The sequence below is a fragment of the Tachysurus fulvidraco genome, chromosome 2 (genome assembly GCF_022655615.1).
Source record: "Tachysurus fulvidraco isolate hzauxx_2018 chromosome 2, HZAU_PFXX_2.0, whole genome shotgun sequence".
In the NCBI taxonomy this organism is placed as follows: Eukaryota; Metazoa; Chordata; class Actinopteri; order Siluriformes; family Bagridae; genus Tachysurus; species Tachysurus fulvidraco.
The window spans coordinates 3,605,849-3,633,076 of NC_062519.1; the positions used below are offsets into that span (position 1 = coordinate 3,605,849).

The 27,228-nt window shown below is 36.6% G+C and overlaps 1 protein-coding gene across 2 annotated transcripts in view; it reads right to left on the bottom strand.

Moving 5' to 3' along the window:
* The window catches only part of phactr3b (phosphatase and actin regulator 3b), a 54,841-nt gene that overhangs the window by 24,714 nt on the left and 2,899 nt on the right, over positions 1-27,228 (bottom strand). The window contains exons 1-6 of one of the 2 annotated variants that reach the window (XM_047810495.1): positions 10,258-10,478; positions 4,583-4,744; positions 3,963-4,037; positions 3,291-3,440; positions 1,090-1,332; positions 739-937 (exon numbers count right to left, since the gene is read on the bottom strand). In XM_047810495.1, the coding sequence (XP_047666451.1) occupies positions 739-937; positions 1,090-1,332; positions 3,291-3,440; positions 3,963-4,037; positions 4,583-4,744; positions 10,258-10,270 (842 nt within the window). In that variant the 5' untranslated portion in view covers positions 10,271-10,478. Of the gene's footprint in view, positions 1-738; positions 938-1,089; positions 1,333-3,290; positions 3,441-3,962; positions 4,038-4,582; positions 4,745-10,257; positions 10,479-27,228 lie in introns of those variants that run through there. The other variant, XM_047810494.1, reaches the window with a different exon arrangement.

Here is a 27,228-nt window from a genome sequence, read left to right on the forward strand (position 1 = left end):
TTTTGCTTTGTTACACAGAACTAATATATGCCTTTGTCCTTTACATCATTATGCTTGTGTGGCATTTTTGCTTGTTTGTTTATCTACAATCGTATTGTTCTTCCCTTCAGCTATGATAAAGACACATTTCTTTCCGTTAGTTGCCTGGGTTACGTATGTATGTGTGGGCGGAGCTATCAATACAGGGGTGGGACCCATTTGGGTTAGGGGCGTGTTTGTTTTGGTGATTTTACATGTCAACATTGGCTTTCAAACATCGAAGACCCCACCTTTAAGTCCAATTAGTCAGTTTAGTCTAGTTAGTCAGTCTAAAATGAGTCTCCTGCTGCAAAGATCTTGTCTTAAAGTTAAAGTAATAAGAATGAAATCTAATCAATTTCTGCAAACACAGGCTAAGTGAGAGTGTCTACGATGAACAGAACCATGGGTGTATCTCAAACAGGTCCTGAGCTGCCCAGGACGCAACTACACAACAAGGCACTGATGACTCATTTACATCAACATAACTACGTACGTGCGTCATATCTGTGTAACATCACCACAGGGATGTATCAACAACCAGCAGAACTGTTATCTTTCTGACTATTTTTTTATTTACAGTAAAAAAATACTTTGCTTTTACTTCTCTTGTAAGATATTTAGCAGAAATCCGCGCACACCTCAAAGTGTTTCAAACCAAAAGACTAAGATGAAGAAAAATCAGTATAGCATTAGATTCTGCAGACTTTCTGTCCTCACCTGTCCTGCCGGTGCTTGGTGGCCAGAGCTCGGTGCAGTTCCTCAATGATGCAGGTAGGTGGCAGCAGCGGGTGCATGTTGCCCAGGTGTGGTGAGCCTGTAGGGGTGGATATCCGGCCCCTCAGGGTGTCTTTAGGAAGAGTGAAGTTCCTGGGTAGCGTTGCTGGAGCTGGACGTGTCTGGTGTGTAGGGTGTGAACCTGTGTGACAGATGTTTAACTGTCATGTGGTGAGACAAAGATCAAGCACCAAAACCAAACATAAATAGCTTTATATTTATTACTGTAACTATCCATAACCCTAGTCAACATTCCGAGCATCCTTTTGAATTAAAATGAATAGTGGTACTGACTGTCCAGACTCCCCAGCCTGGGCAGGAGCTTTGCAGGGACTCTGGGAGGAGGAGTGAGGACTTCTCTTAGCGCCGGCTCTGCTTTCCTCTCCTCCACAATACGGACGACCTCTGCAACCGGAACGCTATTATTGATGGAGGGTTCACACGCTGAAACCTCCTCCTCGTCCTCGTCATCTTCCTCTTCCTCTTCATTGCGGCTGTTCTCCTCGGCGGTCTCAATGTATTCTGTAGTGTCTTGAACTGTTAAAAAGAAACGACGGCAGATTTTAGGATTCTGTGAGATTTGACGCCACCTGGTGGCCAAAGTATTCACTGCAGAACATCGGCACAACTTTTCTGAGCACAAAATGTGAATAGTAAATTCAGTAAATTATTACTGAATAGTAATAACATTTATTTATTACAGAACGAGTGAGTTAAGACCTACACAAAACACACACACTGACACATCAAACTGTTTACATGCTGCTTACATCCATCAAATGCTGTTTTGCACACTTTTTGCTCTTTTGCACAAACTGTCCACCATTTCAGACATTTTTGCACATACTGTACAATATCTCAGCTGTTTTGCACATACTGTACAATACGTCAGTCATTTGCTGTTTTTTGCACAATTCTATATATTATCTCAAGGACCTGCTGCTAAGAAACTGTTTTCATTCTAGAATTACTGCACGATATTGTTTGAACACTGAGTATTCACACACAGTATTTACACTTGTCGGTCGGCGCTGTTTCTGTTTAATGTTTATCAAATCAATTAAATCAAATTTTTATAAGGGTACGATATGTTGTGAAACGCTTTATGTAACTGTCCGGTATAAGATTTAAAAAAATATATATATAAAAAGTATAAAATAAGCAAGAAATAAAATAATAACAAGTATAAACTATATAAGAAAATTATATAAAAATATGAAAATATAGACGAAGAAATAATGTATATGCATAATAAGCATATACATAGATGTGTATGGTATTTGAAGATTGTCCTTAAAGTGTCCAGGTGCAGTATGGAGTGTAAATAGTATGTGGAGTGTATAAAGTGTATAAAGTGGCACTGTGCTGTGCAAGTCCAGAGTTAAAGTGTCATTGCAAGGGGGGGGTGTGGTGTGGTGCATAGAACAGTGGGGATGGAGAGAGAGGTCCAGTGCTAGACCCTGGGTGTTTATTGTCTTTTGTGTATTGTATTTTTTGTACTTTTTGTATTGTCCTGCACTGTCTTGTCTGTCTTGTCCTGCACTGTTTGCACTGTTGCACTTTATGTGGCTAAGACTTACTTACTAAGTCCTCAGCTCTGTCTTTGTTTTATGTAGCACCACAATCCTGGAGAAACGTTGTCTCATTTCACTGTGTACTGCAACAGCTACAGTACAGACCAAAAGTTTGGACACACCACCTGTTCAACAGGACAATGACCCCAAACACACCTCCAGGCTGTGTAAGGGCTATTTGACCATGAAGGAGAGTGATGGGGTGCTGCACCAGATGACCTGACCTCCACAGTCACCGGAACTGAACCCGATCGAGACGGTTTGGGGTGAGCTGGACCGCAGAGTGAAGGCAAAAGGGCCAACAAGTGCTAAGCATCTCTGGGAACTCCTTCAAGTCTGTTGGAAGACCATTTCAGGTGACGACCTCTTGAAGCTCATCAAGAGAATGCCAAGAGTGTGCAAAGCAGTAATCAGAGCAAAAGGTGGCTACTTTGAAGAACCTAGAATATGACATATTTTCAGTCGTTTCACACTTTTTTGTTATGTACGTATATAATTCCACACGTGTTAATTCATAGTTTTGATGCCTTCAGTGTGAATCTACAATTTTCATAGTCATGAAAATAAAGAAAACTCTTTGAATGAGAAGGTGTGTCCAAACTTTTGGTCTGTACTGTAAATATGAAATGACAATAAAAGCTTCTTGACTTGACTTGAGTTGACTTGACAATATAAATAACAGATTTTAGGCTGCTGTTATAATGAAATTAAGCAACATCTGAGCAATCAGATTAAAAAACTGAACAGCACCAGGGTATAAAGTATCTAGCTTCAAAAGTCTTTTGAAGGTGTCATCTGCGTTTCAATAGAAACAGCTCCAAACAGTATTCTCGTAATTACCGTAATTACGTCATGACGCGCACATACTACCATACAAGAGTCTCGGCATGTCCCTAACATGGAGGTCTACACTAGTCTTGCCTGTGGAAGGATTATCCTCATCTGACCCCAGGTCTTCTGTGTTGCTGGCCAGCGGCGCCATGGCCTCTTCCTCTCTCTCGTCACAGTCTGAATATTCCTGAGTCAGCATCTCTGGTTCCTCAGAGTTCCCCCCACACGCCAGGCCAGAACCTAAAATGCAGCCATAGAGAATAATCTCAAACAAAGCATTTATTTTTTAATTTCTTATTTAAAATGCTTTTTTTCCAGCAGAATGTTTTTATTGACGACTTTTCAGTAAAGGTTTCTTTACTTATAAGTGGATACAAGCTATTTAAAAATCCTTTAAAATACAATGTTAAACCTTTATTGGTATAAAACTGAAAATCGGAAAAAGATCAGATCGACGTTTGCATCGATGAGCAGGACTACAGGTGTTTCCATTAAAGTGGCTGGGGAGTGCATTAGCTTTCATTAATTAACTTTCCAGAAAACCATAAAAATCAGCTGCAGTATTACTCTTGAGTCTGAATTTTCGGTGATAAACGATGCAGAAGAGCAGAGTAGACCTGCCGTGGCTGCTGACGCTGTCATCACTCTTTAATAAAGGTGTAATGACTCCCTCGGTGGCTGCAGTGTGAAGTGAGTTGGCTCGAGTCGGTTCCCTGTACAACAGCGGAGACTAATGGACACGGCTGGAGCTGTGTTTCTCACCTGTGCCCGTATCCGCCACGCTCTTCCTCACCGGATCGTCGAGGCTCTGCCGCGCTGACACTTTCCTTTCCGTGCCTGCAAGGGGGCAGCACATACATGACATGGAGTTAGTGTGTGTGTGTGTGTGTGTGTGTGTGTGTGTGTGTGTGTGTGTGTGTGTGTGTGTGGATGTGTGTGTGTGTTTGTGGAAGGTCTCCTACACCTCACCTCAATATTCTCTGTCTAAAAACTGACATGACATCTGTTTCTTTTTTTTCTTTTCTTTTTTTTTACACAACAACGATTTCCTCAATAAATACAGTTCATTCGTTATTCATTTATTTACTATTTTTATCCATTTATTGCTACATTTTATGATGTGGAACTTCAGTGAGACAGATTCCTGTCATTAGTTATGTTATAAAATGTTGTTCTCTCAGAAAATGTTTTTTTTTCTTGATGTAAAGAGAAAGATTTTTACTTTTTGATTTGTGGTATGAAGCGAACTTGTATCTGGATCTCACACACACACACACACACCCACACACACACACACACAACCATGTCAGTGTCAGTGCTGTACGGAGAAAGAACCAGATAACCTAAGTGTAGTCGTTGCGTCTCCATCGATCCACCCTCACCTGTCGAGCCTTGTCTCAACTTCTCATTTTTCTTTTTCCTCCACTTCCATGGTTTAAAGATGCGCCCCAGGCTGGCCAGCTTGCTGTTACGGCGGATGGGTGGAGTGCGAACCCCCGTCACCAAACATCCAGAGTGAAGCGTTCTCGGCTGCTCCATGACATCTACGACAGAGACCCAGAGAGTGAGTGGAGTCTAATATCAGCATAGGACTGTACAGGAATTCTGCTGATCTTCCTCAACCGTCAAAGCACATGATCGCGAGTGGCTAGCGAGTGCCGTTAAAAAAGTAGGCGTTAATTAAATCTCAGGATGTTAGAGTGAGAAATACTCTACTATGAGGACGACACATCTGGGTCTTCTCCCTGAGGAGAGATTTGGTGTAATTAAGCATCAGACGTAACGAGTCCTTCAGTGAGAATACGAAGTGTCTGAAGAAAGAACAGCTAGCATACGGTTTGCTTAATTGGCATCGGATTCCAGACGTAGACACAGAGCAGGACATGGAGCGCATGACCTCACATACCAGAGTGAAAACTTTCTTGTCCTTAAATTAAACACGGAAATCAAATCATTTAGGTATGTGGCAGTAATCGGTTATACCAGGGCTTCTCCACCTTAAACAGCATGAACATACTTGACAGACAGAAGACATTACTGTATAGTAAGTTATTAACATATACATGTTTTAAACATAAAGGAAAATTCTGATTTGATTGCTGTTTCATGGACTGGTGCTTAAACAAATAAATATTTTACAGATAAATAATTTTTATTGCATTATTTCTGAAGGCATCTTGGCTTAGACATGTGTTACACCTCAGTACAATCGTGGTAAAAATTAAAAATGACCTTTTTTTTTCCTTTCTTTTTAAAAAAAATAATAAAAATATAAATGTGCTTGAAAAATTTTCTAATATTTTCTAATCTCTTGTAAAATCTTTATTCCAGATATCACACGTTATCTCCCTTTAAATCAGGCTTGGTGATTCAAAAGGTAAAACGTTTTTTTTCTTGATTTGTTTATATTTCCTTTACAAATTACACAATATTTCCTTTAGGATGTTTGTTGTCTTGATCATAGGAAAGACTCCATTACCTCTTTTTTTTTGTAGCTTCTTGGTATTAAATTGAAGGGTCATTTTTCTTAGTTCACCCCTATGGTTAAAGGGGGTGCACAAACATTTACACTGTATAAGGTAAAAAAAAATCTCGAAGTCAAAATCTATCCCTAAATCTTTCCTGTATCAATCCCAAGCTTTCTGCGTCAATCCAGAATACCGGGAATTCTCTCGTGAGATGAATTGAAGACTGAGCGTACAGAGTGCGCAGCACCACAGGAACGCAGTTAGGTTGAGAGAAGCTGAGTGAGTTCAGGGAGGTGTTAAGCTCTTCAGCGGCGCTGCTGCACGATGAGGAACGGCAGCTCAGACAGAAATAGTCTCTCCCACGCAGTCTGACTGAGACAGAGAGCTGACGCTTCGGGAACACAGCAGATGAGCTGTGGGCTGCGCCAAGAGCCGGCGGTTCTATCTCTGTCTCTGGCTTTGCATTATATGTCACACCTACTGGCTCATGGAGACAAAAACAACACCTGCTTGGATCTAATGAGTGGCTGGAATATGACAACAGAACTTATGAGAAATTTAATGAGAGATTGTGTCGCGGAAAATCTTCATTGTCCAGGAGAAGCATTACGAAAAAATCTTAGCTACTAATGCTAGATTTAGGCTAGCATTTTATTATCAAACTATTACTGATTATCATTATTACGGATATATTAATAATATATTATTATTATTATGGATATCTGTCCAAATTAAAAACACACACAAACGTCCTCCTGTCAACCATAATGACCTAATATTGCTAAGATTAGCTACGTTTGCTAGTAAACTAGTATGAGATTGTCAAACAAAAACGAGTGGGGTTTCAGTTTCCACTGCAATTTTGTCAGCGATATAATCAAAAGCACACAAAATACCATATGTATTTACGCATAACAAGTGCGCTCTGATCGGAGTAAACGTTAATAAGCATTTTAGCTAGCAGCAGTTGCCTAGCCCACAAGACTAAAAATTTCCAGCTCATATTGTTGAGCACATATAATGATATATAATATATATTTTACATAACATAATATATATATATCATATAACGAACCACAGCGTATTATTCCTCATACCACAGCGTTCTCTAATCATTAGTCAGAATTTTCTTAAACAGCAGCAGTACAGCTAAAAATCACAAGTTTGTATTAATGCAAATGTTTTCAAAGAGGTTTCCTTTTTTACAGCTCATTCACATAGACTTGTATAATCGACAAAAGGCATAACTCGATACGAATAATAAGAAGATAAAAAGTCTTTCGTATCATTTAACAAAAACAATAATCTGTTTATTTAACAATATGGAACGAGTCTCCGGTGTCAGTACTTTGGAACAGTCAGTAGGTTTTCCGACTTGGGAAAGTAGCTTTCTATATTTAACACTTTAGTCTTTGTTAATTTTTTTTAACTAAAACAACTTAACTAAACGAATTGCTGGCATATTAGTTTGGTTTAAGAGGAAAACAAGGATTTTCTTCCAATTGTGCCATCATACAAAAAACAATAAACACTTTATTAATACTGGTTAATATTTACAGCAGACACCCTTATCCAGAGCGACTGACATTTTTATCTCATACAACTAAGTAACTGAGGGTTAGGGGACTTGGTCCCAGCATTGGCAGACTTGGGATTTGAACTCGCATCTTTCCAATCAGCATTCCAACACCTTACTCACTAAGCTAACACATGCCCCCATGGGATGGTGTGATGGTGTTCGTCACACCATCCCAATGTTGATTTTTTTTTCCTATACAGGAATTCCGTAACTTATGGATCTACCCTCCATTCAGTGAACGTTATTTTTAAAAATACTTTATGGTTCATTCAAAAATCCAAGAATAGTCTGAATGCAGTGGTCACTGATCCATAACTCGGTCGCAAGGTTACTTTTCCTCCAGCTTGCATTCAGGAAAGGACGATCAGTGCAAGCATCAGCACAGGCTTCTAAATCTCCAGCCTGTGCTTTTCTCCTCTTAAGGACCCTCTTCTCACCTATACAGCTGCAGCTCATCCAGACAATCCCATTCAAATCATTTCTCTAATCCAGACTGAACCACGTCCAAATAAAAGCACAGAAAACAGAGCACATCTCAATAACGCTAACTGATTAACTTTGATGACTGGAAATGCCACACTCTGAATTTGATGATGAATGCAGTCATTTACGATTCGGTGATATTTAAAGTGCATCGCGAAACACAAACTGATGCGTTTACTGCTGGTCTTTCTTATGAAGATGCTTCTTTAAAACACGTCTTGATTGGATTTCGTTTGAACTCAGACACTCTGATGGAGTGTGGACAAGCGTGGAGTCAAGCAATTAAAAAAATCATGCGAATCAAGGCAACAGTCTAAAGCAAAAAACAAAACAAAAACAACGACAACAAAAATCCAGGTCAAGCCTTTTAGCCGCAGCAGCCTGGGTCAGAGTGCCGTTGCCATGGCAATCACTCTGGATGCTGCAGAAAAGCCCCTTGGAGGCACAGAAGCATGAGTGCATAAGGAAAATAAGGGGATGTAGGGGGGATGGGGGGTTGCTGGGTGGACGGAGGGGCTGTTGCCACGCAAAGCGAAAAGGAAGGCCCGAGCAGCCAATCAGACACCGGGAAGTCAGGCATACCTCTATTTTTAATCCGTGCATGGTCAGTGATGTTGGTTTGGAAGATGTGTAGACGTAAGGAATAGTGCCTTAATATTAGGGACAAGACGGTTTATAGAAATAATATTTAAGACACATTGAAAGAGAAGTGTTGCAATAATAATAATAATAATAATAATAATAATAATAATAATAATAAATCAATAATACATAATAAAATATATGTAACTAATATAATAATATATAAAAAAACATAAATGTAAAAATATGCACGGAAACCATGAATACGGTAACTACATTTTCATATATGATAAAGAGGTCATGAAGGCTGTATATTTGCATTCACAGAACAAACAAAAAAATAAAAATAGATAAAAAATGATCAAAATATTAATTATATATAAATGTTATATTTATTTATGAATATTATTCTTGCATTGTAGCTATAATTTTATATAAATTATACAATTTATATAAAGATATGAAGTTTAGATACATTATAAAATATTACATTTTATTATTTTGAAGAAACATTTTATTTAAAGACATTTCTATTCAGTTGGTGGACTGATGTCTGTCTTACAGCTTATCCTAAAAGCAACCAAATGTACCATTATAAAGTCTTAATAAGGAACTGAAACTGAGCCCATATTAACTCCCAATCATTAATAATAATCAATCAAAGAAAATTAAACCACTGAATCATCAGTAACGAAGCATTGATCCATCACCATTTTCTTTTTGAGGAAAATACTAAAATCACGTTTTTTTTCCTCAAAAAGAAAAAAAAAAAGCATCACAAGATGAAGTAATGAAGACTAGACAAACATTCAATTCATATTGCTTAAAATACCAATGGCGATGAAGCTCAAAATGTCCAAATAATAAAAAATACCACTCCCTCTCTCTCATCTTTAGTATAAGCATTTGTTCTGGTCAGAATTTAGGAACACTTGATGTGATGCAGGAAAACATCTGGAAGATTATAGGGTAGTATTGACATACATTCATAACTAGGAGCAATTAATCACAGCTAGTCCACCTGCCAGCATGCTTCTGGTAAGTGTGATCTGATCATCACTACGTGACATAATTCAGTTAGCTACGGTTTCTTAGCACATGGCGGCTACTGCTACAGGATTCCAAGTATAACAGTTTCAACCTGAAATAATCTGTACCTTAAAGCTGTGGTGCCTATTTTATGGTGTCACAAAGTGTTCTCAGCTAATCTAAACCATCTTTTCTTTCATATTAACTGGGAAAAATTGGTTATAGCTGCTACAACCTATTTAATAACGAGAACTAATTTGTTTTATGGCTTTTGTTTTATGATGCAACTGTTTACAAATTGTTGTGATATACAGGAAATAAAAAAAAAGTTCTCAAGCAAGCCATGTTCTGTTATACAGTTATTTCAGAGCACTAAAAAACAACCCGGGTTCCTCGAAGCACCCCGACGTTGATTATTTTCCTTTAACGTAATTCCATAAATTTATCTTGCATCTAACTAGAGTAAATTTCTAAAATAAGAAACCAGAAGAAACCTTATTTTTATCTTCTCTAAGCTTACTTGCAGTCATGTCACTACATGTTACACCTTGTATACCTGTGTTTGTAACACATAAAACCTTTGACTCTTAACTCAAACCAGAGACCTTGGCTTTGTGAGGCAGCAGCTCTACCCACTGCATCTAACCAATAGCACTCAGCCAGCCAGAATAAATATAGCTCACATGCTGTCAGATCAACTGTCTATCCAGCTAGAATAAATATCTATAAATAAAACAAATATAATGATAGATTTACATAAATGTATATCATTAAGCAAATATGAATATTAGAATTAATATTAATTCATTATCAAATATGATAATAAATATTAAATAAAGAATAAATATGCAAACATACAATCGGAAGATATTTTTCATATTGCAAAAAACAAAAACAACAATATAAACAAACTCACGTGCCATTTGCATTGTCGTCTCGCGCGTATTAACGCGTGTAAAGTCAAAGCCAGAAGTTTTCTAACTAATATACTAATGTACGTGTCATTTTAAGCTCAGTGTGCTCTGTTCGTCTCTGCCACAAGGATTTGCACAAAGATAATACAAATACAAGTACAGATAATACTTGTGCTACATAAGAGGAAGATATCTCTCCTCTTTCCCTATGCTTCACGCGCGCGGATGTGATGGACGAGTTGCGAACGAATCGGTTCTTTTACTCGTGATTCTTTTAAGCGACTCGGAAGAATCGGTTCGTTAACCTTCGGTTCGTTTTTTTTTTCTCTTATAATTAGACCAAGAAAAATATTTTTTTAGATTGCTGTCCAAAGTCTAGACATGACCTGCTTCATGCTTGAGATCATTTTACAGGCTACTTATTGATTTTGCACTGTGTTTAAAAAAAAAAAAAAACCCATCATTTTAAAGCAAAATTGATTACCCGAGGTGGGAGTAAGTCACACATGTGCAAGTGACAAGTAAGTCTCAAGTCATGAATGTCAAGTCAAAGTCAAGTCGAGTCTTTTTTTAATATTTGTCAAGCAAGTCTCAAATCTCAAATTTGCGACTTAGGTCTGACTCGAATCAAGTCGAGTCCCCCATCTCTGAGTTATTTATCGCGAGTCCGGGTCAAGTCTCAAGTCATGAATGTCAAGTCAAAGTCAAGTCGAGTCTTTTTTTAATATTTGTCAAGCAAGTCTCAAATCTCAAATTTGCGACTTAGGTCTGACTCGAATCAAGTCGAATCCCCCATCTCTGAGTTATTTATCTCGAGTCCGAGTCAAGTCTCAAGTCATGAATGTCAAGTCAAAGTCAAGTCGAGTCTATTTTTAATATTTGTCAAGCAAGTCTCAAATCTCAAATATGCGACTTAGGTCTGACTCGAGTCAAGTCGAGTCCCCCATCTCTGTTGTTTACTAGCATTTAATTCATAATATTTAATTAAGTTTCTGGGGAAAAAAAGCTCTTTTGAATGTTCTAATTTGAAGACGGTGAGTAATTTCTCTACTGTAAACTAATAACAGGTTATCATTTCTGTAGACAGGGTAAAAATGATACATCACACAATACATCAACAGTTGTATCAACAGTGAAATAATCGTAATAAAATTTACTGTTTGTCAAGAGATGAAGTCAGAGATAAAGATGCAACGTCAAGTTTTCTGACATTCAAATTCCCCAAAAAAGAGTTTGGACTTTCTTTGTAACATGACTAAAAAAAGAGAGAGAGTGGTAAGGGAATAGCCTTTATTTAGCATTTGTAATGTCAAAAAGTGAAAACTAATTAATTTGTTTCATGAAGGTTTCAAGATTAAAAAATATAATTACTAAACATTTCTAATAAATAAAAAAAAATTGCTGTCGACAAACTGCTGTGGTGTAAAAAAAAACAAAAAAACTTAATTGTACTGCTCATCTTTGATCATTTTTCTTTAATTACACATTCTGATGTGTTTTATTGCTACCATAGTAATGTTCAAGTAATGGGTGTTCAATTTATACTGTAAATGTTACATTTATTTATTTATTTTGAAGAATACGGGCACGTTATTTGCTCATTTCCAGTACAATTATGTAATAACTCACATATTTCTCTGAAATTAACACCAAAAAAAACTGGGATCTTAACATGTTATCAAGAGAACAAATGAAGCAGAGTAACAAACCGATTCGTAGCTGACAAAATTCGTAACACCATCAGAAGAGCCTAGTTTCATTTCTCACAATGCCTGACTGCAGACACACTGCCTACAGTGTCTCCTTTATTCCACATTGAGAGCAACTTGTAGCCATGTCACATAATGTTTCTCATTCATCCCACATCTGGCCAGACACAAAGATGGGTATATTAGTAAAGTCCAGTCCTATTATCAGTTGTGATACTCAATAGCTAGTTTTTTGGATATCTAGCACTGTTTCTATTGTTTACTTTACAATGTACAAAGACTGCAGCTAGAGATCAGCAGGTCATATGATTAAAACCAAATCGCAACCAACAGCATGAGTCAAAAGGTCAAAAGTTTATATCTTGTCATTTATTTAGTAATTAAATGTAATTTCTCTGGCAGTCATTATACATTATCATGTAATAGCCGTGTAAGGGTTGCTCCCTTAACACGCTTGCTCTTCAGGGCAATGAACACATTAACCGAATGTTTATTGTGACAGCGATCGATGGGACACTTGAAATGGGATCCTCTGTGGCTTTTTTAGGCAGCTTTCCAGCCGAACAGTGTGAACGTTACTGACAGTGCAGAAGTGGCATCAAATATAACAAAATGAAAGGACCTAAAAGGTTGAATTTGTCTCCAGGGAGGGGAATGAAGAGGAGAACAGTTAATAACCACAATATCGCTTTCTCAATAGACTTGTGATCGTCTCTGTGCTGTTTAATGATCTCATATAGAGAGATTAATCAGATCAGAGAGGAGGCAGGGGTCATGTGGACAGGCTCTGGAGAACACAGATGTCTTAAAGTGCTTCACAATTGATTTTCCTGCACACGACCTGCACAGTTTAACTGAATAACCACTTTGGTTATTGATAGTGCATGTTTTATTTGGAGGGAAACAACAAGCTTGATTACATTCAGGATTAAACATTTAGAAGTGCTGAGGTTCTGAGTGTCTTTCCACACGACCCTGGGGACTGAAGGTCAAAATTATTTATTTTACAATACAGTGGGTATATAGCATTTACATGAAACTTTAAAATACACACAGCCTCAACAGACATAAAATATATCAGTATTGAATTCTGATTGGTTTCAGATTTGTCAGAAAACCTGCATTGGTTTTGGTAGTTTAGCTACAAATCATCGGTTTATATCAAAGTGTTTATTCTGATATGTTATTGTTTTTGTAGTAACAATTTACGGAACGATCTAGATATATTTAAACAAGTTAGCACGTGTTCCTTCAAATTTCTGTAAGGAGTCATCACAAAGGTAAAACATCAAGTCAAGATTGATTAACAGAGACTTGTTACTTACTAAATATTTAAAATACAACAAATGTGTCTCTTAACAAAGCTGTAACACAATTAATTTCTTAGTGGTACATTAGCTGTTTTTTTACTGCATACATTTTTTACATTTCATGCATTTTAAAATTATAGAAGTTATACTTCTCTAGTAAAATGATACATATTTAAATTCAAAAAATGAATAATTATACTTGAATCAACCCCAAAGGCATCATATATGTTACCATGGAAACACAAAACATCCTTATGGCACTTTAACATCTGATATTCCATTTTGCTGAGTTTGAATCAGAATAAAATTGATACTTTTGGTTTGTTGCATATAGTAAAAGGTTTTATGTTCTGTGTTTTCTTAAACTTGTATTCGGTCTCTTCTCAGCTTGAGACTGCACTAGTGCAGCTTTTTGTTGTGTCATCCCTTTACCGCAAATCCTTCACGGTAGCTGCCCGCATCAGATTTAAAACTCTGATGCACAGTCACACGAAAGGCTGAACTTGACTCAAAAATTCATTAAGGCATCCATGTTTTTTTTTATCTTGGCACCAAAGAAGAATCATGAATGTCCTCTGGCTGTATAAACAGCTGAGTCGCTGTCTGTATTTACATATAAGACCCGGATTACCAAACACTTACAACTCCCTTCAAAAAATTCTGTATCACACCCTTATAATAAAATACTCTCTTGCAGAGACTTATCTTATTTTTACTTGTATACTCTTATACTTTTTTTCTTCAACACAACAAACTCCTTATGTATGTTACTTTGAATAAAAGCATCATGCTATAAATGCTATAAATGTCAACATACATGCTATAAATGTCAACATACACTAGAGGCCATGTGACGTTCACTCCGTTCATACACACCGCTCGTTCCCATTTGCAACATTAGCATTAGTATTTACTGTATGAACACACTGACCGTGTGTTTACTGGTTTAATAATTCACATAGCTGCACTTCATTTTGGAAAATATCTGTAACAATACTAGAATATTTTAGAACTTGAGTGAAAGAACTTTGCATGGAAGCTGTGCATCTTAATGTCACTTTGTTAAAACCAGTATTGCGCAGCCACTCATTCACACTGTTTGCTGGTGTAAACAGTATCTGGCTGAAATGAGCATCTGGATTGCTGCTCGTTATTATATCTATAGTGTGATCTCAGATAAGAAATAATAAGAAATACAGGTCCATCTCAACACCGTTTGATGGTTTGTATAGCTGTAGAAGTGGATCACGTTTTAAATGGTGAGCCATCCTGGAGTCGCAGGTGAAAAGAAAACAATGCGAGAAGATGAATTCAAGAAGACGAATTTAAGCTGATTCAAGACACAGGATCCAAGGAATTCCCAACCCAAATACTGGCCGCCTGCCGATGACCCGAAATCAAGAAATCAGACCGAAAACTTGTTTTTTACATACCAGCTTTCAAACTTTAAGAGCTGTTTGTAGGTATTTAGGTTTTAGTATTGGGCTGTTTTTATACCAAAGATCTGGCAACTTTGTCTCTGAGGACAGCACACAGAGAAACTGGCACCATCAGCCACACTGTCATGCCCCCAGAAGAAAAGTTGTGAAAGGTGAGTCAGAAAGTGCTGCAATACAGCAAAACCACAAGCTGACACATACACTCAAACATGCTGGGAAGGCTTTCTAATGAACCTCCAACACTGCTTCGCTTTAGAGGATTGGAATCAATTGATGTTACAAAATATATCTTGTTCTATCCGTGGTGTTTGTGTCACTGAATTTGATCTGGGTCTGGGTTTTCATACACACTGAGGTTTATCAGTGAAAAAGCCCTAAATGACTAAATCAGTGTTTTGTTAATATTAATACACAATGTTGGACTTGTCAGGGAAGTTTCAATATCCAGTATCCAAAAAATCGTAATCCAAATTCTTAATCCAGTAATTATAAATAATTGACTAGGCTAATTTTGCAGCATTAAGTTTTATTTCTTAGCATATGTGCATTTGAAAGAACATTGTTTCCTAATGCAAACATGACCTTTCATAAACTTTCATAGCCAGCATAACAAAGAGAGATATACAATAAACTTTAGACTATTAGTACATAATCACTGCAGTAAATACAAATAGATTTGTTGATAAGTGAGCCAGCCAGGAGTAAATTATGCAACGTAACACACACTTTTTCTCCTTAGTGCCTTGAAACTTTTTCTTTCTTTAAAGCTGTAATTTTAAATGTGTCTCTTCTCTTTTTTCTCCTAATTCCTATTTCTCTCTCTCACTTACTCTCATGATCTCATTCTCTCTGCCAGCATCTGCTGATGGGTGGAAGCCTTCTGGTCTAATTACAGCTGGAAGAAAGGAAGAGGACTGCTTTTCTTCATCATTAAAACAAATACCCTCCATTTTATACTATTAGCATTTCAGTTAACTCCCTGTGGTTCACCAGAAAAAATAGACCTATGGAAATCTAAGATATAACATTCGGTAACAATAATGTGTTTATACGACAACTCTGACATTATATGTTTTACAGTACTGAATGAATTGTATGTAAGATTAGATTAACTGTTAAGTGTAAACAATTTTTAAAAATTACAGTAAAATTTTAATTACATAAATGAACAAATAATCTAAAGAAAATCTGATATGTTGGTCAAACAATGCATTTTTAATGATTTGACTATTTCAAACCTTTACTTTCACATTCAACAAATAACCTAAAAAAAATAACTATACCTATAACTATGAAAAATAAAAATAAAAAACATAAATAAAGCAACAGTATTTATTCATTTGTTTTTGTTTAATCACTCATATCTAATCCTCCAAAGAGACCGATGTATAAATGTCACTACTAATGAGACCATTGGACATTTTGTTTGTCTCATGTCTGGTGTTTTGATATTTTTCAGCTCTGCACACAATTAGGTCAGCGCATAAATCGTTGATGGGGAATAGTTTCTGGGATCACGTACACATGGGTGGACAAGAGGAGAACATCTAGTGCGGAAACAACTATGTATGTACTTATGTATGAAGTGTATATACAGTATAAGCCATTAAAGGTAGGGTCTCCGGTATTTGAAAAATGCTTCTGAAAACTGCGTTAGGCCACTAATTAAAACAAAAATCAAAACAAACGTGTAGGTTCTTGGAGCGGGTCTTGTCAATATGGGCAGAGAGAGTGTTCAGTGCGCATTTGCACAGATTCACAGGTTGGAGTTCCCAGAGTCAATAACTCCTGAGCTAAACGCTGTTACTACACAAAACGCGGTTGTAGCTGCCTCTCTACATTACTATGATAGAAAAGAGGTGTTATTTGTGTAGTAACAGCGTTTAGCTCAGGAGTTATTGACTCGGGAAACTCCAACCTGTGAATATGTGGCCAACTTCCTGCTCCTTCAGTTCTCTCCAGTGCTGGAAAGCTGATCCTATATTAACACGTCCTACTTCTTGTCCTTATCGTAAGCCTTTCTTCGCTTTCTTTCTTTGTTTTTATCCTCCATGTCAATGCTAAAACCGCTTTCTGCTAATGTCACACATGCGCACTGAACACTCTCTCCGCACACATTGACAAGACACGCCCCTTTCTGCTCATCGGTTAAACGTTTGTTTTGATTTTTGTTTAGCTTGTTTACCTAACTCAGTTTTCTGAAGCATTTCTCAAATATCGGAGACCCTACCTTTAAGTGGCTTATGTCCTTAAATAAGACATTTTTTCAAAATGCTCAAATTTGGTGCACCACATAAGGAAAATCACAATATGAAGCTTTTTGCCACTGAACTCTGCAACCTGAAAGGAAATTGTACCACTGGTATCTTAATGACCACCTCTACCCTATTCACAAATTTATAGAATCGCAGGAACAGGCATTGTGTCATGCTGTAATGCATGTATTGCAGAATGTACTCCATCTGTGAAAGCATTTACATTCAAGTTAATGTAGAGTATTCAGACAGGCAGCTTTGAGTAGCAACTTCAATATGTTATCTCTTTACTCAGAGTTTTCAAGTTACTCAGCTAAATCCCGCTGCGTCAATTAGCACTGACCCATAGACTCAATCTCCTTCCTTGTGTCACTTAATCAAGTTGGTCGCTGAAGCAAAATTTCTGCATTCTGTCCCAAACTCTATAATAATATTTGTTTCTAGTTGTGGGGATTTTTAGAGTGATGACTGGTTTAAGGAAAAATCTAAATAAATGTATTTATTCAAGACTTTCTTGAGTTCATGGTTGTTGATTTTGTAACGGAGGACTGACCATGTCCAATCCACTCACAAGCCGAAATTATGTCATTACTGGCATTACATGACAGTTGAAGCCACTTACAGTATGTACTAGCTTATGAGCTAAGAACATGCTAGATGCCCTCTTCCACCTAAAACATATTACAACCACAGCTGGGTGTTGCTGCTGTGACGGATGTGTGTGTGAGAGAGAGAGAGAGAGAGAGAGAGACAGAGAGACAGAGAGAGACAGAGAAAGCATGTCTTCCTCTCACTTACAGTATCAGAGTATGGTTAATTTTTTCTCATGGCTTGTCGGATCACAATAATTGATTGTAATTAATTACAAATAATCTGTTCTTCTAGTGTCAGTCATCTTATGCACAAGAATCATTCACTCTGCAGTTATCTTAATTATTCAGATTCACTTCACTAACATGGAACAGCAGTATTGCAAGATACTAGTGTTGAGAAACATGATCATTTGACAATGAAATGATCCAAAAAGTTATAAAATGGGAGTTCTCATTCAGCAGCTGTAGTAAATACTGGAGCTACTGATTGTGAAGAAGATCCGAATTGATTATATTTCTGCAGGAAATTTCTTATCAATGAAAGCACTAACCAATGAGTAGGTTATCTGCTTGTATCGCAACTTTGTCTTAACTTAGCCTTGTTTGCTAAAGATAGAAGAGGTCCCACTGTCAATAATCATGATATGCTTTCAAGTTGTGACCACAGCCCTGAAATGAAGCATAAAAGAACTGCCTTGACATTCAATACTTCATCTTCCCATCAGGTGAACCGATATTAAGTTTGACCCAGTTTATTTTACTCATTTCCAATGGGACCTCTATGTGAAATTAAAATATGTGCTTGACACACTACTTTGTCTAACATTTGGTCAGTGAATGTTAGAATTAATTTTTATTGAACTAAGTTAGCATTAAGTTAGAGTTTATCTAGGAAGTAATCGGTATTAATTATATATATTCATTCATTCATTCATTCATTTTCTACTGCTTATCTGAACTACCTCAGGTCATGGGGAGCCTGTGCCTATCTCAGGATCTAAGGCAGTATACACCCTGGATGGAGTGCCAACCCATCACAGGGCACACACACACACTCATTCACTCACACACTCAAACACTCCGGACAATTTTCCAGAGATACCAATCAACCTACCATGCATGTCCGAGGCACGGGGAGAACATGCAAACTCCACACACACAAGGCGGAGGCGGGTATCGAACCCCCAACCCTGGAGGTGTGAGGCGAACGTGCTAACCACTATATATATATATATATATATATATATATATATATATATATATATATATATATATATATATATATATATATATATATATATACACACACACAAAGCAGTGTATCAAGCACATCTATCTTTAGCACATATATTTTTTTTTTCTGTGACAGTTAAGTTTGAAAGCTGCTGTCCATTGTCCTGGAGCCTTACATAAATCAGCGATGTCTCTATGTAGTACTGAGAGAGATACACATAGAAGCTTGGATTTGCTCCCCTACTACAAGGGTGAATATTCAGCTCTGCAACAGTCTGTCAGTTTGACAAACTGCACCGATTGCAGAGAAAAGTGTCATTGTTAACTCGGCAAAAAACAAGGACACTGACTGATACAGAGGTCAAATCCTTGACACTCAAAAATTAACCTTTGTTAAGTTTGTTAGTGGAAATTTATTCAGCATGTCCTATTGGCCATTTTACTCTTGTTCATTTTCAACTCTTTCTTTTTAGACTGAGACTTTCCTTCTAAATACTTTGTCTTTCAGATCAGGTTCAATTAAGCCTGTGCTTCTATTTGATCAGGGATCCCAGATGCTGTAATCGATGTTGATGTTGTGTACAGTATATACAGTACCACTTAGAGCTCAGGAGACGATTTTAGTTTGCGCAGCACCAAATGAATTCTCACTATCGATTCACTTCATTGAATTCCAACCAACCCTGAGTTCATTCTTTAAACTAAGCTGACAGCAGCAATTTAAGTATGCTTACTTACATCTATCCATATATACAAATGCATATCTGCATTTATCCCATGCCTCATTTAGCTTTTTTAAAATAAAGATAGGATTGTTTATGGGTTTCATGGAGAGTTATTGGTTATATGACTTACTAATGAACCAATGAATGAAACAATGAAGATTTTTGTCTTTTTTTATTATACTGAAAATTTAGCACAACCAATTGATTTAGCATTAGCTTATACAGCTAAGTGCAAAAGTTTGTACTCCCAACCAAACCCTCTATTCTGCTAAAAGTCCACAGCTTAAAATCCAAGGCAAAAGTCAACAGATAAAAGGCAAAGACAAATCTGATTATCCTACACAGTGTCACGTGGAATCTGGACTCTATACAAGGGACACACTCACACACTCACACGGCAGTTAACACACTACAGACAATTCTGTGATGCCATTCAGTCTGAGACGCATAGAGACGCATGTCTTAGACTGGGGAGAAAAACAGGGAACTGTGAGGAAACACCCAAAGCATGGCGAGAAATCTCCACACACAGAGAGAATCAAACCCCTAACACCATAGATGCACCAATACATTTTTGTGTTCTTACTTTGTAACATGACAAGCTGTATTTTTCTATATCTTATTAACATCAAGAGGAAGAGAAAAACAAGGCTGGTGAGGAAACAATTATGCTGATGTGGTACAAGACGAATAAAACACTTCAAGATGTGCTGTTATTAAAAATTAATTGAATAACTTTAGTTTGATAACACTTACTTTGCTTCATTCTACCAACCTGTGATTGATTATTTTCCTATCACAGCATGACCGCATGTATCATTCTTTACTTATCTTTGTCACCGTGTCCTAGGGGTGTACATATTTTTGCATTTATGTCTATGAGTCAGTCAGCCCTGTGGGATCTTTTTGATGCCCTTTGAACCAGAGGAAATGAATAAAATATTAAAAACTAGCCACACATGGGTCTGATGATGTATTAAAACTGCAGTAACACAGTTTTTCATTATCTTTATTTAGGGGTTGCGGTAAAAAGGACAAAAGGACGGACAGTCTGGTGGGAGCTGAGATGACCTTGGTCGGGACTAAATGTGGCACACACGAACACACATACACACACGCACACACACACACACGCACACAGAGTACAACCACTGCTACAATGATAAGACAACAACACTTTATCTAATGCTGATCCACACAGCCTTCAAGTTCTCTGTGTGGGTCACTCCATTACTTCCTCTTTTCCCTAAAAAGCAACACGTTTAATGCCTTAAACTCCTACGAGCTGACAGCCAGGACCACAACCCTTGTCTTATTCGTTTCACTACATTTACTGAATAGATACTAATATTCTATTCATAAACAAAAAACTGAATTAGGACCTTAGAGTTTAAGGGCTTTGACTACGCAGTACATTGTCTTGCTGTTTCCTAGTATTAAAAAAGATGAACCATGTCATGTTCTTGGGCTCACAAGGACATTTTTCATGGCTTGCAGGTACAGTTCCCTCTTTAACCCCAATCTTTAATGCTGTTTTATCTGGAGACCAAGGCAGCAGGTACTTTTTTTAGAGCAAGGTCCTTCTTTTTGATCGTCCTCAGGTGAAAGAGATGACACTGCACTTTGTGAACAGTCATAAACCTATAATATGACTAAGCATATAGGAATAAAATTAGTATCCATAAGCATCTGTCTTTTTTATTAAAAGTGATTTTAACATCTCAAACTTGCTTTTCCTATAGTACATAGTATACTTTTTATATATACATTTAACATGCACATAACAATTAAGTGAAGTGAAGTGAAGTGAAGTGAAGTGACGTGACATACGAATTCTGAATTCTGAAGTCATTATGAATTCTCAGTTCTGATTAGTCAGGATGTGATTCATTTTCCAGCTGTAATTTTAAAATTCCAGGTTTGTTTTAACATACTTGCTCTAAGAAAACTTAAAATTTTCACTTACATATAGATTTAAGTTGGAAATGGACCATAAAATGTTTTGTGTGAGGAGAAATCTATTTAACATTTATGAAAGAGTAAATAGATATTCATAAAAGAATAAAAAGATTGTGTTCCGCTTTATGTAGATGTCGGACCTTCACTGAGAAGAGGCCAACTCAGTGAGGATCCTGGGGCATCTAAAGATGTACCAGATCTATTTGGATCAACAACCTGCTAATCAACATACAATTGTCAGACTGTATTTGAATGTAGAAAGGACATTATTCATAATAACGCTCTCTGGTATTTATAACAGTTTATAATCACACCCTCCAGTGTCACTCAATTGAGGATGAGGATCACTTTTGAGTCTGGTTCCTCTCAAGGTTTCTTCCTCTTCCATCTAAGGAAGTTTTTCCTCACCACAGTCACCTCAGTCACCACAGACTTGCTCATTAGGGATAAATAAAAACACATTTAAATCTAAGTCTAATAGTAATACTTTTGAAGTATATTAATCTTTATATAATATTAAACATTTTGCATTATATCTCTTATGTTCTGGAAAGCTGTTTTGGGACATTGTTGGGAAAATGACGATGCAGCCAAGTCAGTGTGTATGTCTGTTTCAGACTTTAGAAGCAATAAGGAATGACAAGACCTAGATTTTTCTGCTGACGTCGTCCTGACACACAGCATTAGTGTACAGGCTCTGGATCTGACTGGAGAAAACTCATCAAGGCTGGCAAATTGCACAGATTGTAGAAAGGACATTGATATTCATGATGCGTCGAGAAAATTCAGAGCAATATTCTGACAAGTTCTGCAACACGTCCTGAGACTCAAACAAATACAGGATACACTATAATTATATAAAACTGTGTTGCGTTACTGTCAGAATGGAGTTGAATTGATAGGATGAGATGGTGCTCAGTGTTGTAATTCTGTCCAGGGAAGGATAAAGCAAATGTTTATTTATGGGGGTACCAATAATTTTGCATCCTAAGTTTTGATTGAGGAGAAAAATGCACTTCAAATGAAGTCAATAGGGTTTTTTTTTAGATTACTTCATATCCCTTTTGTCCACATTATCATGCATCTTTATTTTGGTGCTGTCTCAATGCCTGTCCTGTATCTGCTCTGTTAACTAATGTGAATCCAACTGTGTGAACAGTTCCAACTATGAACCTTTGTTTCTCATAAGACTCCCTGGTTTCTCATTTTGACCCTTTTGTTGTATTCACAAATAAACAAAATGCTAAGCTCAAGCACTTGCCCATCTCTTGCCAAGTTTAGATTTATTAGATTGTTCAATTCCAGAAGGGGTGCAAACAATTATCCTGACTCAGATTTATAATGTGTCTAGTCCTTTTCTAGTCCTAGTCCTATTCATCTTACCCTGTGCTCTTCTCAGAATATTGCCAATTAATCACCTCAGAATATCCACACAATGGCTAAATATAGCGCTTTGATGAATAAATCATGAAACCTAGCTATTAGATTAACTAAAATTAGCCAACTCAGGTTATGATATGAATTATAAAGTGAAGAACAATGGATTCCTGGCTATTAAGAACAATGCAAAGAAATGTATAAGATTCTAATGTAGATTTAAAAACAAAATAAGTAATTAATTTCCTTAGTGATGTCATAGAGATATGCTGATGCCATTTAGGATCAATCTAAATCATGAACTAGCACAGTGATAAAACCAAATGCCTAATTATTTGATATTAGTTTAAAATGATGTATTAAAAATTTACAAAATGCTGACTTGAAAGTAGAGTGTTTGGCTAAATACACATATATTACCTCAGCGAAATGCGGTAGCTAACTCCTCCAATAGTATTTTTGTAGTAGTTATGTTATTTTTCATAAACCATTGGAATGCTTTGGAAGTTTTATTAAAACTCATATTACAATTGAGAGTAACTCAAAAAATTCATCTTATCTGTCCAGAGATCAAAATTCAAGCTAGCTACTAGCTAGCTACACGGTAAAACATGATAGGTTTTTTTTTATTTAACGTTGATTGTCATGAAAAGATTTGCGTATTGATCTCATATCCAGAAATGAAACAAAAGCTTATCTACTCAAATGGTTTAGCTTTTCTTGTTTCTGCATAGCCTACATTGTTGACAGTTTGAACTTTGCATTTGGTCTGACTATTTATCTACAAATACAATTAAATTCATATTACATACTGATATTTATCTGAAGATTAGATATGTAGATTATCCTCAGCACTAGGATGCAGTTTTCCCCTTCAGACCAAAACCCTGACTGTAGCGTTAAAGAGCCAGCCATTTTGGAATTCATGATAAAATAGTTGAATTAAAACAGTCTGATTACATCTGATATAAACCGTTTGCTTAAAATTATAGGTATGAAAATATGAAGATGAAACATGGTATTTATTTTTATTTTATTTTTTTTAACAATATTAGCCGCACAAGCCTGATAACATGCTAACTGACCTCTTGCTGTAACGTGTTTGTTTTCTTTATTCTGCCTTTTGGGTTCACAAACATTTGCACTCTCTGCTGTCGGACAATTCATCACAAGGTCTGAAAGGTATAATGTATAATGTTCTATAAGTTCTGTGTATGCTTTCCAGCGATGCTTATTTTATGACATCAGTGAGCCTGAGCTTTTTACAAGCACACACTCCACCCCTCTCTCCCACTCCTTCTTCGCCTGTCCACCTCCTTCTGCTTTTGAGAACGAGGGCTTCCGCTCTGGCCCTCGAGTGCATGTTGAAGAGGTGAGATCAAAGCGTTAGTGGGTGTGCTGCAGGGATGAAAGGTTTCGTTCGGAGCAGAGGGCCAGCACACGTCTCACCTCCTTATGCTTTAAACAGCAGTAAACAGAAAAATGGTGCAGGAGACAAAACGACTGCCCTGCTTTTTAAGCGTCAACCTGTGTTCTACTGCTGAGGCAAATTCGGCACAGCGAGTTGACCACTCGGATATGATGGAACGTAAGCACTAAATGCATTAATGAATGGAAAAATTAAAACAAAACTACAAAATCCAAAAACACAACAAAAACAAAAATGGCAGCTAAAACATCAGACACCACAATAAAACCAACAGTCATAGAAACAACAACCAAAAACAAAAACAAAAAAACGAAATGTGTGTCAAGAAACAACAAAACATTCAACAAGCAAACCAAAAACACATTTAAAATCATGACATCAAAAAAGACCCAAAAAAAATACACAAACAAACAAAAAATTACAACACGACCAAAGGCACCACATTAAATGCCAAATTGCAACTGAAATGCCAGACACACAAAAACAACATCCCCCCACCACAAACACCAAAACAAATAAAAAAACTCAACAATAAATTTGTTTTCAGCAGAAAAAGAAAACACACCAATAAAAACAAAAACTCAAAACTAAAGCACACAAACACCCAAAACTGTACAAGAAAACCAAAAGCACTGGTTTCAGAAATGCAAGTGTGCAACAAAATTTTCATAGACTGCATCATCATCGAGAACAAAACAAAAGACATCAGCAAAAGCAAGAACACAACACTGAAGCTCAAACTACAACAAAACAAACCAATAAATCTGACAAATGAAACTAAACCAAAAGCATTACATCCAATGTTAAAGTGCAACAACAAAAAGACTCATCAAACTTCAACAAGAACATTAACATGCATCCAACAGAATCATCAAAATCAAAAAACATTATAAGAAAACGCAACAAAACCGAACACGCCATGACAAATGTCAGTTTGCTAGATGGCAAAAAACAGGGTGAGAGCTTTTTATTTAGTCTTATATTTATGAAGATATCATTTTGTCAAGTCTTTAATTGAGCATGGATCTCATTTTGTTGCTGGATTTTATCCACTGAATTGACTGACTGACTATTCCGAAAGAACACGACCGAGCAGGTGAGGTTAAGGAACATGCTCAAGGACTCGACAGGGGCAGTTTAGCAGTGCTGGGATTTGAGCTCACATCTCAAGACTGAAAAAACAATGATCACGTGATGTTTGATAAACTCCTAGCTGTTTTATTGCCCACTATTTCTGCTATGTTAGGTTTTGTTGTTACATTTTGTTCTTCTTGTCTCTTACATTTTTAGTTGATTGTCATGTTTTATAATTAGAAGCCACCACAAAGTCCCACACCACACATTCACAAATTCCGTATCGAGTACACCTTTGTATTGAAATGATGCAAGTTCAGCCACAATAAAAGACAGACTCAGCATTGCCTGAGAAGCTCTGGTGCTGATATGCCTACACGTAAAGGAATACACTCACTAGCAGGTTTAAGCGGTCGCTACGCAAAGAGGCTACCTTTATAAAACAGTATGTAAAGTGTAAATGTGTCTTTTGGTAGAAAAAACATCGTACAGTGTCTAGCTCACTACGTCAATGCATGTAACTGCAATATTGGTGTAGCATTAAGTGATTAGCTGGTAAACCACACCAAATTTCCCCAGCTGTACAAACACAGAGCTTTTAACACGGTTTAATCACTACATCCGCATGAAATTTCCGGAGCTACGCGGAGGACACAGAACAAACGTGAGAATCATCTGCACACGTGTTTTTACATTCAAAATGGCATCCCATAGATCTAAAATAAAACATAGATTTAACAATTTTGTCTAAATGTTTTGCAATCAATAAGAATTATTTAAGAAAAGAATATAAATACAAATAAGACATAAAGGTTTGTGATATTGTAAGCTTAAACATATGGAGATGATTATTGTACACTGTTAACTGTTGTTTTTGACCATTTTTTAAAATGCTGCTGTTAAATAAATATTTTGCAATAAATAAAAAAATAAAAAAAAGAATAATGAATTGTTCTGTTTTCTTTAAGATAATAGTTTCTCTGGTGTTTTTTGTGACCAGAATGATTCTATACCATCATGTTAAAGTTAAGGTTATGAGCTATAAACTTCAGTTCTCTCACCAGCAACTCTTCTTTCTTTCTTTTTTTTTCTTTCTTTCTTGCAGTCTTTATTTCTTGCTGTCTTTCTTTCTTGCTGTCTTTCTCTCTTGTACTGGAGACTCCTTCTATATTTGTTCAGTAGGTATATCCTTAAATAAAAACTGCATTACGTCAATCAATAGAGATTTTTAATTTGTCTGTGTGGATACGACCTGCATTAGTTGTTGCTATAGAAACGCTTACGTACAGGTATTAGAACAAGTGCTGTAGGGAAATGAAGCAACTCCTTTTGATTTTTGTCGAAAAAGTTACGTTAATCCTTTTTGGGGTTTGCCCTCTCAATCCTAGTCCAAATAACCTGGTGTATGTCAGTAGCATCCAAATGTGACAAGACAAATTCTTGTGCCTGTTGCACATACAATAAAATGATCCTGAAACTGATTGTGAACATTTTTAGAATAATAAACATCACAGCAGGAAAACCCATGCTTGTTGAAACGCTATATATAGGCAAATGCATGTCTCATAGGGGTGATCCATTCCACCTGCATCCTTTTTCATCACCATAGCAACAGCTCATTAAACATAGACCTGCACTATGGAACACAATTTTCGCAAAAATGCATAAAAATCCCTAATTCTTCCTTCCACAAGCACAGAGTAAGTGTATATATATATATATATATATATATATATATATATATATATATATATATATATATATATATATATATATATGCAGCTTATATTTATTTATTTATTTATTTATCGTCATGAAGGACTTGATGTCGCTTATTACATAACATGAACATCTGTAACGCACATCTGTA